This window comes from Salmo salar, chromosome ssa02 (genome assembly GCF_905237065.1).
Source record: "Salmo salar chromosome ssa02, Ssal_v3.1, whole genome shotgun sequence".
NCBI lineage: Eukaryota > Metazoa > Chordata > Actinopteri > Salmoniformes > Salmonidae > Salmo > Salmo salar.
Window position 1 is genome coordinate 88,700,354 of NC_059443.1, and position 16,108 is coordinate 88,716,461.

A 16,108-nucleotide genomic window follows, 5' to 3' on the forward strand; every position below is an offset into this window, starting at 1 on the left:
ATCGGAAATCGGTATTTTTGGACGCCGATTTTATTTTATTTAATTTTTAAAATTTTTGACCTTTATTTAACTAGGCAAGTCAGTTAAGAACACATTCTTATTTTCAATGACGGCCTAGGAACGGTGGGTTAACTGCCTTGTTCAGGGGCAGAAAGACAGATTTTTACCTTATCAGCTCAGGGATTCAATCTTGCAACCTTACGGTTAACTAGTCCAACGCTCTAACCACCTGCTTTACATTGCACTCCATGAGGTTACACGAATGCAGTAAGAATTCCAAGGTAAGTTGCTAGCTAGCATTAAACTTATCTTATAAAAAACAATCAATCAATCATAATCACTAGTTAACTACACATGGTTGATGATATTACTAGTTTATCTAGCCTGTCCTGCGTTGCATATAATCGCTTAGGTACACGTTGCTCCAACCATAAACATCAATGCCTTTCTTAAAATCAATACACAAGTCTATATTTTTAAACCTGCATATTTAGTTAATATTGCCTGCTAACATGAATTTCTTTAAATAGGGAAAATGTGTCACTTCTCTTGCAAACAGAGTCAGGGTATATGCAGCAGTTGGGCCGCCTGGCTCGTTGTGAACTGTGAATACTATTTCTTCCTGACAGCCAACTTCGCCAATCGGGGATGATTTAACAAAAACGCATTTGCGAAAAAAGCACAATCGTTGCACGACTGTACCTAACCATGAACATCAATGCTTTCCTTAAAATCAATACACAGAAGTATATATTTTTAAACCTGCATATTTAGCTAAATGAAATCCAGGTTAGCAGGCAATATTAACCAGGTGAAATTGTGTCATTTTGCGTTCATGGCACGCAGTCAGGGTATATGCAACACTTTGGGTAATTTGTCAGAATTTTACGTAATTATGACATAACACTGAAGGTTGTGCAATGTAACAGGAATAACGTTTTGTTTGAGATGATAGTTTCCGGATTCGACCATATTCATGACCTAAGGCTCGTGTTTCTGTGTGTTATTATGTTATAATTAAGTCTATGATTTGATAGAGCAGTCTGACTGAGCGATGGTAGGCAGGCTCGTAAGCATTCATTCAAAATAGCACTTTCGTGCGTTTTTCCAGCAGCCCTTCGCAATGCATTGCGCTGTTTATGACTTCAAGCCTATCAACTCCCAAGATTAGGCTGGTGTAACCCATGTGTAATGGCTAGCTAGTTAGCCGGGTGCGCGCTAATAGCGTTTCAAACGTCACTCGCTCTGAGACTTGGAGTAGTTTTTTCCCTTCCTCTACATGGGTAACGCTGCTTCGAGGGTGGCTGTTGTCGATGTGTTCCTGGTTCGAGCCCAGGTAGGAGTGAGGAGAGGGACGGAAGCTATACTGTTACACTGGCAATACTAAAGTGCCTATAAGAACATCCAATAGTCAAACGTATATGAAATACAAATCGTATAGAGAGAAATTGTCCTATAATTCCTATAATAACTACAACCTAAAACATTTTACCTGGGAATATTGAAGACTCATGTTAAAAGGAACCACCAGCTTTCATATGGTCTCATGTTCTGAGCAAGGAACTTAAACGTTAGCTTTCTTACATGGCACATATTGCACTTTTACTTTCTTCAACACTTTGTTTTTGCATTGTTTAAATAAAATTGAACATGTTTCATTATTTATTTGAAGCTAAATTGATTTTATTGATGTATTATATTAAGTTAAAATAAGTGTTCATTCAGTATTGTTGTAATTGTCATTATTACAAATAAATAAATAAAAGAAAAAGAAAAATCGGCCGATTAATCGGTATCGGGGGTTTCCCCCTTCCAATAATCGGTATCGGCGCTGAAAAATCATAATCGGTCGACCTCTACTCTCTAGGTCATGCCAGTAGGCTACAGTAGGTTGTATCCAAGTGGAAACAATTATCAACCCAAAGTGTCGAATTTGGTTAACAACAAAATTAATGGCTTATTTGCTACGTGAGGTTTACTTTATCCAACAGAAGTTTCGTAATGATTAAGTTGTTATGTGGACACGTGACATACCGACAACTTTGATAAAAACACTATAGGAGTTGTCTCCAGATCGCTATGCATATTCATGCTAGTAGCTTAGCATCTCTCTCCATTGAATACAGGCGGTTGACGACAACAACCCTCATAGAATATAAACAATAGATTACAATAATAAGATGTATCCACCAATCCAAAGACAGGATAGGCGGGAGCGAGAGAACCCGCAGTGCCGCTTTGTGGACAACGACTCCCCTTGTTAGGGCGGAGAGACATCTTGTCAGTATATCTATAATCTTTGGTGTAGCCAACCCAACTCTCACATGGCTCTATTGGGGGGCACGGTGTGTAGTAAATCATCACTACATTAAAATCACTACATGCCGTGCCCCCCAGTCTGCGGTCAGCAGATAGACCCTTATGAAATATATATGTTAAGTCACTTTTTGGAAACGGAACGGAGAAAACAAGGGGTAGCTTGTTCTCTACGTCGTCTGATTCTAGACATATCAGTCATCATCCCAGGGCCCTCCGTTGAAGAGGTATTGACGAGACAACTCCGAATATCCAAAGTTAAAAACTAATTTAAGGCGGTACTTACTGGTGTTAATCAGATCTCCTATCTCCTCCTCTTGTTCTTCTTTCAATGTGACAATAATCTCTCCTGCCTTCTTCACTCCAAAAACAGCATCATCCTCTTCTTCCTCTTGTTTAACTGTAACGTCTTTCTCTTCTTCTTTCACAGTAACAGCCTCACCCTTTACTTCTTGTTTAACTGTAACATCCTCCTCTTCCTTCTCCTCTTTCACGACAATGTTCAGCCCCAGAGCTTCTTTCTCCGCCCAGCAGACCTCCTCTTCTTTAACATGTTTTACTACAGCACATTTAACACAGTTTCATTCAGTCAAACCAAATCTAAATAAGTAGGCAGCTACTGTAGGTCTATACTGCTCCTACATGGTGTAACAATACATTATGTAGATGTATATAATGAACAGACTAGGTCTATACTTCTCCTACATGGTGTAACAATACATCATGTAGATGTATATAATGAACAGATTAGGTCTATACTGCTCCTACATGGTGTAACAATACATCATGTAGATGTATATAATGAACAGACTAGGTCTATACTGCTCCTACATGGTGTAACAATACATCATGTAGATGTATATAATGAACAGACTAGGTCTATACTGCTCCTACATGGTGTAACAATACATCATGTAGATGTATATAATGAACAGACTAGGTCTATACTGCTCCTACATGGTGTAGCAATACATCATGTGGGGCTTTAAGGCGATGCTAGTGTGACGTATATATAGTGGACGGAACGCTTCTTTCAACAGCAGCAACAGGGGATTTGTAGATCAGTCAGTCGGCAGTCGCCTGCATTGTCGAACAAGCCCAATACCAAACCAATCAGGTGGTTGTTTGATGAAATGAAGCTTCAGACGTCATTGATGACGTGCTGCTGATAAAGTGATACAGGCATCGGTACACTGCTTTGAAGTTTACTGCTTAGCGATTTGGACGCAGGCCTCGTAGCTCCGGTATCAAAAGTAACATCCCTACTGACAACAAGGCAGCAGAGTCTACCGTGCTAATGCGTTCCCACTAGATATCACAACCACACAGTTTATGAAAGCATGAGGTGTGACTGACGTTTACAAGCTTGAGCTAGATACCGAGCTAGCATACAAACTCTGTAGCACATAGTGCATTGTGGGTAGTTTAGAAGATATCCGGTAATAAGTTAAGAAATATGTAACAACGCAAAAACATAACTGTTTGTACTCATAGGTAACCAGATCATGACTACAACTAAGTTACTACGTCTTTAACCACACTGTGTTGTTACACTGGTGAGTAAAAACTCATGCTTCCTACACTTTAACTTTTTGTCTGAAAATTAAATATACATTTTACTCAACAAGGCGCTGGAAGATGGCGGCGAGTGTAGACGAGATTTCAGCTTGCTCCGAGTAACCTTAACTTTTATCCCTCTCAAACTTACTTAAATGTAACGGAACTTGGCTTATAGTAAACACAATAGAGAACAACACTTAGTTGACCGATAATTTGATTCATAACTTTGAGAAATGGAAGGAAAAAATGTGCGAAAGAGCAAAGGGAGGAGAAGGCAGTTGCTAGCTGAGCACTCATACGTTGGAGAAAAACCGCCACCTGACTCCTCAGGAGAAGAAATGGAGGATTCTGGACATTCGGTTGATTCTGAAAATGCAGTCAATAGTCCTGCACCCAAAAAGACACATAAAGAATTATCTTTGTGCGAACTACAGATCAACATAATCGATGCTGTAAACGAAAGAGCCGACGGTCTGGAGAAAATGATACGCGAAAACACATCAAAAATAGTTGACCTCGAGACCTCTCTGAATCATGCATACAAGAGTATCGAAGAGCTTAAACTTGCAAACACTGCTACGTCTGAGAAATGCATTGCTCAGGAGAAGACCATCGCAGACATGCAAGAGCGCTTATCGGAAGCAGAGCGATACCGGAGAAGGTGGGGGCTACGGCTTTACGGTGTCCCCGAGGACCAGGATGAGAATGTGAAGCGCTTAGTAAGAGACATCTGTAACCGTGTGGCACCGGACTTTCCCGATGGATATATGGATATGGCTGTGGATGTCGCTCATCGTATTGGGAAGAAACAAGATGCCATCGTCAGCCGATCGATCATCATCCAGTTTGCTTTTCGCACAGCGAGAGATGCAGTTTGGAAGAAAGCAAAGGAAAGCGCCTTTCTGAAAGAAAGAAAACTTAGATTCGGTGAGGACTTGACTGCAGCAGACAAGGCAGCAAAGGCAAAATTGTGGCCTCTCGTACAACAGGCCCGAAATCAAGGAAACGGTGGATACTACAGGGGAATCAGAGCTTTTTTCGCCAACGGTAAAGAAATACGACCGGGGTGATTTGATTTGTTCTGTCGGTAGGTTTACAAGGTAGTTCCTTCCCCACTGCAAACTGAACGTTCTACTTTTGAAACATGGTGTTACTATTTTACAAGTTAAGAATTCTGTTAATACATATATGAAGCAACTTTTTATAGAGAGGGTAAAGTTGAGATTGCATAGGATTTTCTTTCTATTCTATAGATATGGACTTGAAGTTTATGTCAATCAATGCCAGGGGCATACGTAACCTGTTGAAGAGAAAAGCTTTTTTGGTTTTGTAAGGACTGCAACGCAGATCTTGTATTCGTTCAAGAAACACATTCATGCAAAGAGGACTATAATTATTGGAAAAATCAGTGGGGCAGTGACATTTTTTTGGCCCACGGGACAAATCATTCAGCTGGGGTTGCAATTTTAGCACACAATTTCAAAGGGAAATTTTTGTTTACTCAAATAGACTCCAATGGACATTGGCTAGTAGCGGTCATCAACCACATGGACAGATTATTTGTGTTGTGTAATGTATATGGATACTGTTCTAGTCCTCCAAATAACTTACTTCTAGAGGAAATTGAAGAAATTCTTAAAAATCTTCAGAGAAAATACCCATCCAGTCAGATAATAGTTGGTGGAGATTTTAATATGGTTTATTCAAATGAGACTGATAGATTGCCTCATAGGCCTAACATTGGTGTGAACAAGTTGGTGAATTTCTGCCAAAGCCTGGACTTAATTGACATATGGAGAGTAAAAAACCCTGGAGAGATACAATACACATGGAGTAATAGAGATCGTTTCTTACAATCAAGAATTGATTTGTGGGTGATAACCTCTAGTCTTGTGCCCAACACTGTAGAGGTAAAAATACTGCCTGCAGTCCTGACGGATCATAAAGTCATATGGTTGACTGTAAGAATATGCAGTAATGATGGTAAGAAATACTCTGGTGGTTACTGGAAACTAAATAACTCATTGTTATTGCATGATGATTTAAAAAATGTGATTAAGAATCTAATTTCTGTTTACTGGAGTTTAGCTACATCTAATGCAGAATATGGGAAATATTGGGAACTGCTGAAATTTAAAATCCGCTCAGCCTGTATTACTTATGGAAAACGGCTTGCTTTAAGAAGGAGATGTGAGGTAGCTGAACTCTCTAAGACAATTGCCGTTATCACAGAGATTGAGCATCTTGATCTTAATGAGAAAGCTAAATTGAATGATTTACAGAATCAACTAGATACATTGTATGAGGAAAAGGCTAGAGGAGCTTTCATAAGATCTACAAAACAATGGCTTGAAAAAGGTGAAAAGAACAGTAGATACTTTTTTAATTTGGAGAAGAGGAGAGGGGAACTCAACACACTTCGGAAACTTAAAATTAATGGGGTTACCACTGAGGATAGAGAGTTGTTATCAGAATTTACCACTAAGTTTTATGAGAATCTTTACTCCTTAGATAACAATTTGAGTGACTCTAAGGATCTCCTTGATTCTATAGAGAATGTTAATTTGATTAGTGAAGAACTCAATCAGTCTTGTTGCCAAGATGTATCCATTATGGACATCCAGTACGGGGTTGCTCAGTTAAAAAAGAACAAATCTCCAGGTTGTGATGGATTAACCTCTGAATTTTACAAAACCTTCTTTCAAGAAATAGCACCTTTTTTACTTGAAACCTTTAAGGAGGCTATAAAGAAGGGAGAACAACCTGCCTCTCTGAAGCAAGGGGTTATTACTCTTATACCTAAACCACACAAGGATCTCCTAAGTATTGATAATTGGCGTCCAATCACACTCCTAAATAACGACTACAAAATTATAGCCTTAATCTTTGCAAAAAGGTTAAAGTCTTGCTTAAATGATCTGATTGATGAATGTCAATCAGGGTTTATGAAAGGGCGCCATATATCTAATAATCTCAGGCTGGTGTTAGACTTGGTTGAGTATTGTGATCTATTAGATGACTTCCCTGTTATCCTATTTCTGGATTTTCAGAAAGCATTTGATACAGTAAGTCACAATTTTATCTTTGATTGTCTTAAGCATTTGAAATTTGGTCGTTTCTTTGTTGATGCTATTAGAACTCTGTATAATGGTGGCAATAGCTGTATCAAACTCTGTCATGGAACATCCTCAAGGTTTAACATTTACAAAGGAATACGACAAGGTTGTCCAATTTCACCTTTTTTATTTTTGTTAGTATCTCAAATGCTATGCTCATTAGTTCATAAAAGTCCATTTGAAGGCATTACATTCCAGTCCAGAGAGATCAAGATATCCCAACTGGCGGATGACACCTCACTTTTTTTGAAAAATGTATCTCAAGCTAGATTAGCATTGGATATCGTGAAGCAGTTCTCCAAAATCTCAGGTTTGGTTTTAAATCTTTCCAAATGTGAGATGTTTGTTTTGAAAGGAGCTGTCAATCCAGCAGATTGTAACATCTCTGAAAAAGATACTGTAACCTACCTCGGTGTAAAGATCACCAAAAATCTTAAGGCTATGAATGATCTTAATTTGAACCCTGTAACTGAATCTGTCAAAAAAAAATTATCCTCATGGTTAGGGAGGGATTTAAGTCTTCAAGGAAGGGTGCTTTTATCCAAAGCTGAGGGGCTATCTCGTGCATCCTATCTTTTTTCATCTATTGACATTCCCAAATCCACTTGCTGTACCTTAGATAGGCTTTTGTACAACTTCATATGGAAAAACAAGCCACATAAGATAAAAGAGATGTTATCACCAACAGGGTTTGTGATGGCGGTCTAAATGTCTTAGATTTCACTCTCTTCAATCAGATATCAAAGGTCAACTGGATTAAAAGGTACATAAAAAATCCTCATAGCTTCTGGAATATTATACCTCATTTTGTTTTTCAGAAGTTCGGCGGGCTTAATTTTTTACTACAATGTCCATATATTGTGGGTAAAATTCCTGTGAAACTGGCGGTTTTTTCACAAGCAGGCTTTAATGTGCTGGGCTTTGTTGTATAAACACAACTTTTCACCTCATAAATGTTTTATTTGGAACAATGGGTCAATATTACATAGAAATAAGATGTTATTTAACCATAAATGGTTCTCGAAAAACATTGTTCTTGTCAGCCAATTGGTTAATAACAGTGGGAATCTATTTACACGGAGAGAATTTATGGAAATATACAACTTTGAGGTTTCAAGCAAGGAATATGACACTGTTATTAAAGCTATACCTAGTGGGATAAAAAACTTTACTTCAGAATAATGCATATTTTGGAATATCTCCGATTGTAGCGACATTCAGTTGAATGGCATTGGTCTACTAGATACGAAATTCAACAATCGTTTAATAAGGGATATTTTCTACAGGAAGTCTATTCCCTCTGCGATATTTTGTTGGGCTTCATCGTTTGATGTAAACTGGCGCCGTGCTTGGCTCACTCCACACAGATTTATGGTGACCAATAAAGTAAAGGAGATCTCCTTTAAGATAATCCATAGATGCTATCCGTGTAATAGCTTGATTTCTAAATATATATTTGACGTTACCAGTGAATGCAGTTTTTGTGAACTAGAAACTGAATCTATTGAACACTTATTCTGTAATTGTTTATATAGTGAAGTATTTTGGACTGATGTAAAACTATATCTTAGCCGCAAATTGCATACAACCATTGATATTACTAAGTTTGACATATTATTTTACTACACTGATTCCACAATTGAACGTGAGTATGTCATAAATCTCTTTATTTTATTAGGAAAATCTTTCATCCACAAATCAAAATTTATGAAGAAAAAGCCCCTTTTCTTAATTTTTTTATCTGATTTGGAACAGTACTTAGAATCTTTAAAACGTATACAAAACAATATGTCAAAAAAATGTATTCGATATATGTCTGTATTTGATTTGATATAAAAGTTTTTTTATTTTTCTCTAATTTCTTTGGATTCCCTCTGGCTGTTATGTTATGTTATGTTTATGTTTTGCATGTTACTGTTTTGCATGTTACTGTTATTTACAACAAGTTAAATAAAGATCTGTGCAAACAAAAAAAGAAAAGAAAAATATATTAAAAAAAAAACATTTTACTCAACTGCGTTACCCACTCCAGTCAGCAGATGGCGGTCTGGGAATTTAAGTCGATGCTGTTGGTGTGACGTATAATCTAGTGGACGGAACGCTTCTTTCAACAGCAGCAACAGTTCGTCAGCCACCTCGGTAGCTTGCTAGACAAAATAGCTGAACCAATAAAGCTCTTTAGACGCTAAGTTAGCTTAGAACTAAGCTAGTCGCTAATGCTAGCTAGCTAACATCCCCGACCATGAGTTCACTAAACTACTCTCCTCCTGCTAAAGAAGATGAGGTCTGCTGGATGGAGAAAGAAGTTCTCGTGAAAGAGGAGAAGGAAGAGAAGGATGTTACAATACAAAAACAAGTAGAGGGTGAGGCTGTTACCTTGAAAGAAGAAGAGAAAGACATTTCTGTAAAAGAGGAGGAAGAGGCGTTCAGCGTGAAAGAGGAGGAGGATGTTACTGTAAAAGAAGAGGAGGATGTAGTTTTTGGAGTGAAAGAGGAAGAGGGGGAGATGACTGTCACATCAAAAAAGGAAGAAGAGGAGGAAACTGGATATCTCGGCCCAGAGGAAGATTCATTCAGAGTGAAAGAGGAGGAGGAGGATGTTAAAGTAAAAGAAGAGGAGAAAGAGGAGGATTCAGTTTTTGAAGTGAAAGAGGAGGAGGGGGAGATGACTGTCACATCCAAAAAGGAGGAGGTTGAAGAAGACACTGGATTTCTGGGCCCGGTTTCCCAAACGCATCTTAAAGCATCCAATGGTTCTAACGGTGAACAGGCCCTGGTTAACACTAGTAAGTACTGTCTTAAATACAGAGTCATAAACTCTGCAGTTGTTGAACTGATGTGTGGTGTTAAAGGGGAAATATGCAATTGCTACATCCATATTTTGACTTTTAAATCATTTATTTATAGCCATTGATTCTTGAAGAATATAACACATGCCTCATGAGCTTAGTTCAACTGTTGTACCCCATCAGAACCCCAAATAAGATTTTTTTACTCCAATGTTTAGAAACAATGTAAATCAACACTGTATAGCCTCAACATGGTTAAAACTATAATGTTGATATCATGGATGGTCAGTCCTTGCATCCGTAGGTCCGTCTATTAATTTGAGAGTAGTTACATTTCTCCAGCCCCATCTATCATCTTATAACCAAAACAAGTGGTGGAATTACAGCTTTGTTATTGTTTCAACTGCAGATTGATTGATTGTTGTGTGGCTTGTTTAAAGGGACAACCTAGTATTTAAACAGCAACAAAATGGCTGCCCAGAGACTTGGTTTGGTAAACAGCTGAGGGATGGGGGCTGGAGAAATGTAATCACTCTCAAATTCATAGAGAAAACCATTGTAGCAACCGTAACCCAACACCTAGCGACCTCGTCAAGAAGTTCAGACATCTTGGTGTAACAGTTATAAGGTGTTGGCTTGACAGTTGTTGGACTCAGGTTTGAGTTCAGCTTTGAGCCTCCCACTGAATTCACTACACTATGAATACAAGGACTGGCCATCCATGATGTCATAATGATAGTTTAACCAGGTTTCTAGGCTATATAGTATATTCTAGAATTCATCCAGGATGTCATAATGATAGTTTAACCAGGTTTCTAGGATATATAGTATATTCTAGAATTCATCCATGATGTCATAATGATAGTTTAACCAGGTTTCTAGGCTATATAGTATATTCTAGAATTCATCCATGACGTCATAATGATAGTTTAACCAGGTTTCTAGGCTATGTAGTATATTCTAGAATTCATCCATGGTGTCATAATGATAGTTTAACCAGGTTTCTAGGATATATAGTATATTCTAGAATTCATCCATGGTGTCATAATGATAGTTTAACCAGGTTTCTAGGCTATATAGTATATTATATAACTGCCAGTGTAGATTTCCTGTGGGGGGTCAAATTATTTAAGCTGTTGATAAGTCATTGTATAATATTCAGCCAATTTATTTTCATGCCATTACATCAATGTGGCCCAACCAAAAGAGAAGAAACTCTTCCTGAACCACCACCTCCTGCTGGCCTTCATAAATTCTTACGTTGCTGGTAATAGGCTACACAAGCAGTCAGCAACCTACATTTGGAGTGCAAATGTATCTTACCATTTCTACTGATCTGGTGCCAGTTATTATTTTCATATGCACATTTTACTGGAACAGCCTAATTTAATTTATAATAGTATCTCAAAATCATTGTCTGTGATTAATCTACATTCTATCTAAATTAAAATTATACAAATCTAAAAGTAACTTTTATTGCCATTGCCAACTATGTAAAAATAGCCTACATAAAACCAACAAATAAAAACATTGCAGCCTGCAGGTAGAAAATATCCTGATAAAAATAAATATCCTAGAAATCACATTGGCTGCACATGGCTTGTCTACAACGAACTTGAAACATTGTATCAACGATCAACTGGGTCGGCCAGAAACTCACGATAGCAAGCTTGCAACATTGTATAAAATATTCTAGGCCCTCAGTTTCCTGCTCCAGTGAGTTTGGGACAGACACAGCTGTCGGCTATTTGTGAAAGGGATAAAAAGTAATCAGGTATTTTATGACATTTCCACTGGATCAGAGCATTACGTTTTTCCCTTTCGTGCCGAGTGTCGAAAGGGTGAGAGCTGGAAATATTTTAAAAATATTTTGAGGAACTATTGTCATTTGCAATGGATTTTAATAAGACTTTATTTACTTGCTGTTTGAGGTGAAGAAAAATATGCTTTGAGAAAGCTCCTCAGCTCATTATTTGTGGTGCGTTAACCTGTTGGGGTAGGGGGCAGTATTTTCACAGCCGGATGAAAAACGTACCAAATTTAAACAGGTTACTACTCTGGCCCAGAAACTAGAATATGCATATTATTAGTAGATTTGGATAGAAAACACTCTGATGTTTCTAAAACTGTTTGAATGGTGTCTGTGAGTATAACAGAACTCATATGGCAGGCAAAAACCTGAGAAAAAGTCAACCAGGAAGTGGAGGATCTGAGAATTGTAGTTCTTCTTTCTAGTCCCTTTCGAAACTACAGTATCTGAGGGGTTATGTTGCACTTCCTAAGGCTTCCATTGGCTGTCAACAGCCTTCAGAAAGTGGTTTGAGCATTCTCCTGTCACTGGGTAGATAATAGGAGCTCAGTTACTGAGTGGACTGCCTGGCAACAAAGGGATTGGATATGCGTGGTCCCGCGAGCACGCCGTTCCTTCTTTTTCTCCTTGAATGAATACACTATTGTCCGGTTGGAATATAATCGCAATTTTACGTTAGAAATACCAAAAAGATTGATTTTAAACAGCGTTTGACATGCTTCTAAGTACGGTAATGGAACATTTTGGCTTTTCATCTCTGGTACCGCGCTCGTGCGTTGTGCTCTGAACGCACGAACAAAACGGAGGTATTTGGACATAAATATGGATTATTTGGAACAAAAACAACATTTCTTGTGGAAGTAGCAGTCCTGGGAGTGCATTCTGATGAAGATCACTAAAGGTAAGAGAATATTTCTAATACTAATTCTGAGTTTAGGTTGCCCCGAACTTGGCGGGTGTCTGTATAGCTCGCTGTGATGGCTGAGCTATGTACTCAGAATATTGAAAAATGTGCTTTCTCCATAAAGCTATTTTAAAATCTGACAAAGCGGTTGCATCCAGGAGTAGTCTATCTATAATTCTTTAAATATTTGTTATATATTTTGTCAACGTTTATGATGAGTATTTTTGTAAATTGATGTGCACATTCACCGGACGTTTTGGTGGGAATACATTTTCTGAACATCACGTGCCAATGTAAAATGCTGTTTTTGGATATAAATATGAACTTTATCGAACAAAACATACATGTATTTTGTAACATAATGTCCTGGGAGTGTCATCTGATGAAGATCGTCAAAGGTTAGTGCTTCATTTAGCTGTGTTTTGGGTTTTATTGACACATGTCCTTGCTTGGAAAATTGCTGTGTGATTATTTTTGTCTGTACTCTCCTAACATAATCTAATGTTTTGCTTTCGCTGTAAAGCCTTTTTGAAATCGGACAATGTGGTTACATCAAGGAGAAGTGTATCTTTAAAATGGTGTAAAATAGTTGTATGTTTGAGAAAGTTGAATTATGACATTTTGTTGTTTTGAATTTGCCGCCCTGATATTTCACTGGCTGTGTCCCGCAGGTGGGACGCTAGCTCCCACGTAGCCCTGAGAAGTTAAGACAATCAGAAATACTATCAGACATCCACAAATGGGCACATTTATAGGCCTACATTTGTGCGCAGGCCAGGTAGACTAGTCCTACTTCTATATGTGTAATCAGGTGTGCGTCCTAACTCAACATTGACAGGAGTGTTTGATACGGAAGACAATGAATAAATTGACAAAACTGACACATCTTGCGGGGTCAGGTATGGGTGGTCTGCCATGGGCCGTTTCATTTAGTATCCGTTTGGGTCGGCATTATGAAAACCTAGTTTCCCTCCTTCAGGGAACAGTAGTTATAGTCATAACGTGTGGATTGAAATTGATGTTTATAATGTGTTATTGTCTGCTTGATTTACAGTAGGGTCTCGTTAGTCTGTTTGGAAACGGAGATACTTAGCTCATAATGTGTAGAGAACTGTTCCTTGATGGATAGGCTATTGTACAACACACAGAGATATTTTCCTTTATTCAGGACATTTAGAATGACAACACATTACAGAGTAGCCTAGTGGGATTATTCACAAAATTATCTGGTGATGAAATGTAATGAAGACAAAGACATTTTAGTTTCCATGTTTCACCCTAAATATTAAATGATTTATAGTCCAAGGTCTATGTTGTTGTTAGGTGAAGTTATCGGTCCTACAGTAGGTCTATGTTGTTAGGTGAAGTTATGGGTCCTACAGTAGGTCTATGTTGTTATTAGGTGAAGTTATGGGTCCTACAGTAGGTCTATGTTATTGTTAGGTGAAGTTATGGGTCCTACAGTAGGTCTATGTTATTGTTAGGTGAAGTTATAGGCCAATTTGTTAAACGCTTAGTGTACAAACCCTCATTGTCAGGCTGATGGCAAAGCTAGCCAAAGAGCATTTTACTGGTTTAAGTGTTTTTTTAAGAATAAAGCAGTTGATTTGCTTTAACAACACAAACAGGACATTCAAACAAGCATTACAATTATAATCCAAAAGTAATGTGAAATGCACTCATAAGCAACCTGGAAATGGAGGCTATATTTGCTGTCAGCCTATGAGAACTCCCCTGAGTTTTCCCCCACGGTGGTGAATTAGTGAATAGACACAGAGCTTAATGTGAGTTTCCTTGAGTAGCACTCCTGATCTTGTGCTGTAATATTCAGAATACATTGTGAAAAACTAAAATCTTCGCTTACCATTTTTGTTCCAGGCATATATACTACATCCATAACTAGTGGTTTCCTCATAACCAGATATACTACATCCATAACTAGTGGTTTCCTCATTACCAGATATACTACATCCATAACTAGTGATTTCCTCATTAGCAGGGAGGTGTTTCTTCAACCAAATTGTGTGTGCTTTGCCTTCGTGACGCAATTTTAGCAAACACAGAAAGGGGCCTATTTTGGAGACCAAAAGTCATCTGGCACACTGCTTAGGGTTTCAACAACTTTAATAAATTATTTGTAGCCTACAATCATTGATGTTACTACTAATGTGAAAACAAGACAAAATATGATTGTTGCTCACTTGACTGTCTTAATTGTCAAATCAATAAACAAATGTCAATTGTTGTACAACTTCATGGGTACGCTCTGGGCATCACCTTTTACCTCAAATAAACAGTGGATTTCTGCTGTTGTGAGACTTTAACCATCTGAATGACTTTGTCATTCACACAGGAGAGAGACATGGCTATAGTGGATCATCTGAGGAGCCTCAACAACATCATGATGCTGACGAGGCAGAGAAGAGTCTCTCCAGATCAGAACACCTCAAGAAACACCAGCAGAGAACCACAGGGAAGAAATCTCACTGCTGTTCTGACTGTGGGAACCGTTGCAAATATTCATCAGAACTTAAAATACACCAGAGAGCATACACAGGAGAGAAATCATTTTGCTGTAGTCAATGTGGGAAGAGTTTTGTTCAATCTGGCTCTCTGACTTTACACCAGAGAACACACACTGGAGAGAAACCATATAGCTGTACTCAATGTGGGAAGAGTTTTACTGTGTCAAGCTCCTTGATAGTGCACCAGAGAACACACACAGGAGAGAAACCTTATAGCTGTGGTCAATGTGGGAAGAGGTTTAATCGGTCAAGCAGCCTGATAGTACACCAGAGAGCACACACAGGAGAGAAACCATATAGCTGTACTCAATGTGGGAAGAGTTTTGGTCAATCTGGCTCTCTGACTTTACACCAGAGAACACACACTGGAGAGAAATCTTATTGCTGTGATCAATGTGGGAAGAGTTTTACTGTGTCAAGCTCCTTGATAGTGCACCAGAGAACACACACAGGAGAGAAACCTTATAGCTGTGGTCAATGTGGGAAGAGGTTTAATCGGTCAAGCAGCCTGATAGTACACCAGAGAACACACACAGGAGAGAAACCATATAGCTGTGATCAATGTGGGAAGAACTTTGGTCAATCTAGAGATCTGACAGTGCACCAGAGAATACACACAGGAGAGAAACTCTATAGCTGTGATCAATGTGGGAAATGTTTTGCTGCATCTAGAAATCTGACTCTACACCAAAGAACACACACAGGAGAGAAACCTCATAGCTGTGATCAATGTGGGAAGAGATACTCTGATAAAAGATATCTGATTAAACATAAAACAATACATGTTGTTTCATGATATCAATGAAATGATGTCACAATGTAGAATGTTTTAACATTGTAGAAGCAGTATTTTAATGATGTCACAATGTAGAATGCTTTAACATTGCAGTAGGAGTATTTTAATGATGTCACAGTGTAGAATGTTTTAACATTGTAGAAGCAGTATTTTAATGATGTCACAATGTAGAATGTTTTAACATTGTAGTAGGAGTATTTTAATGATGTAGAACCCTAAATGTTTTCCCCCTGTTCTATTGAGTTCAACATGATATGGATATTAGCCTCAGGGGAAAAATTCAGGCTCTGAA

General features: G+C 38.2%; 1 protein-coding gene across 1 annotated transcript; it reads left to right on the top strand.

The window, feature by feature from the left end:
* The first annotated feature begins 4,358 nt into the window (after window positions 1-4,358).
* LOC123738770 (zinc finger protein 180-like) lies at window positions 4,359-15,877 on the top strand. Its single transcript, XM_045713503.1, has 2 exons — window positions 4,359-4,923; window positions 14,906-15,877. Exons 1-2 carry the CDS (start codon window positions 4,359-4,361, stop codon window positions 15,814-15,816), a joined length of 1,476 nt encoding a protein of 491 aa, XP_045569459.1. The 3' UTR covers window positions 15,817-15,877.
* Window positions 15,878-16,108: the final 231 nt, after the last annotated feature.

Coding starts and splice junctions, on each gene's coding strand:
- LOC123738770 (XM_045713503.1), top strand. CDS start 4,359: ATGATACGCGAAAACACATCAAAAATAGTTGACCTCGAGACCTCTCTG. Junction 4,924..14,905: donor CAGAGCTTTTTTCGCCAACG/GTAAAGAAATAC, acceptor ATCATGATGCTG/ACGAGGCAGAGAAGAGTCTC.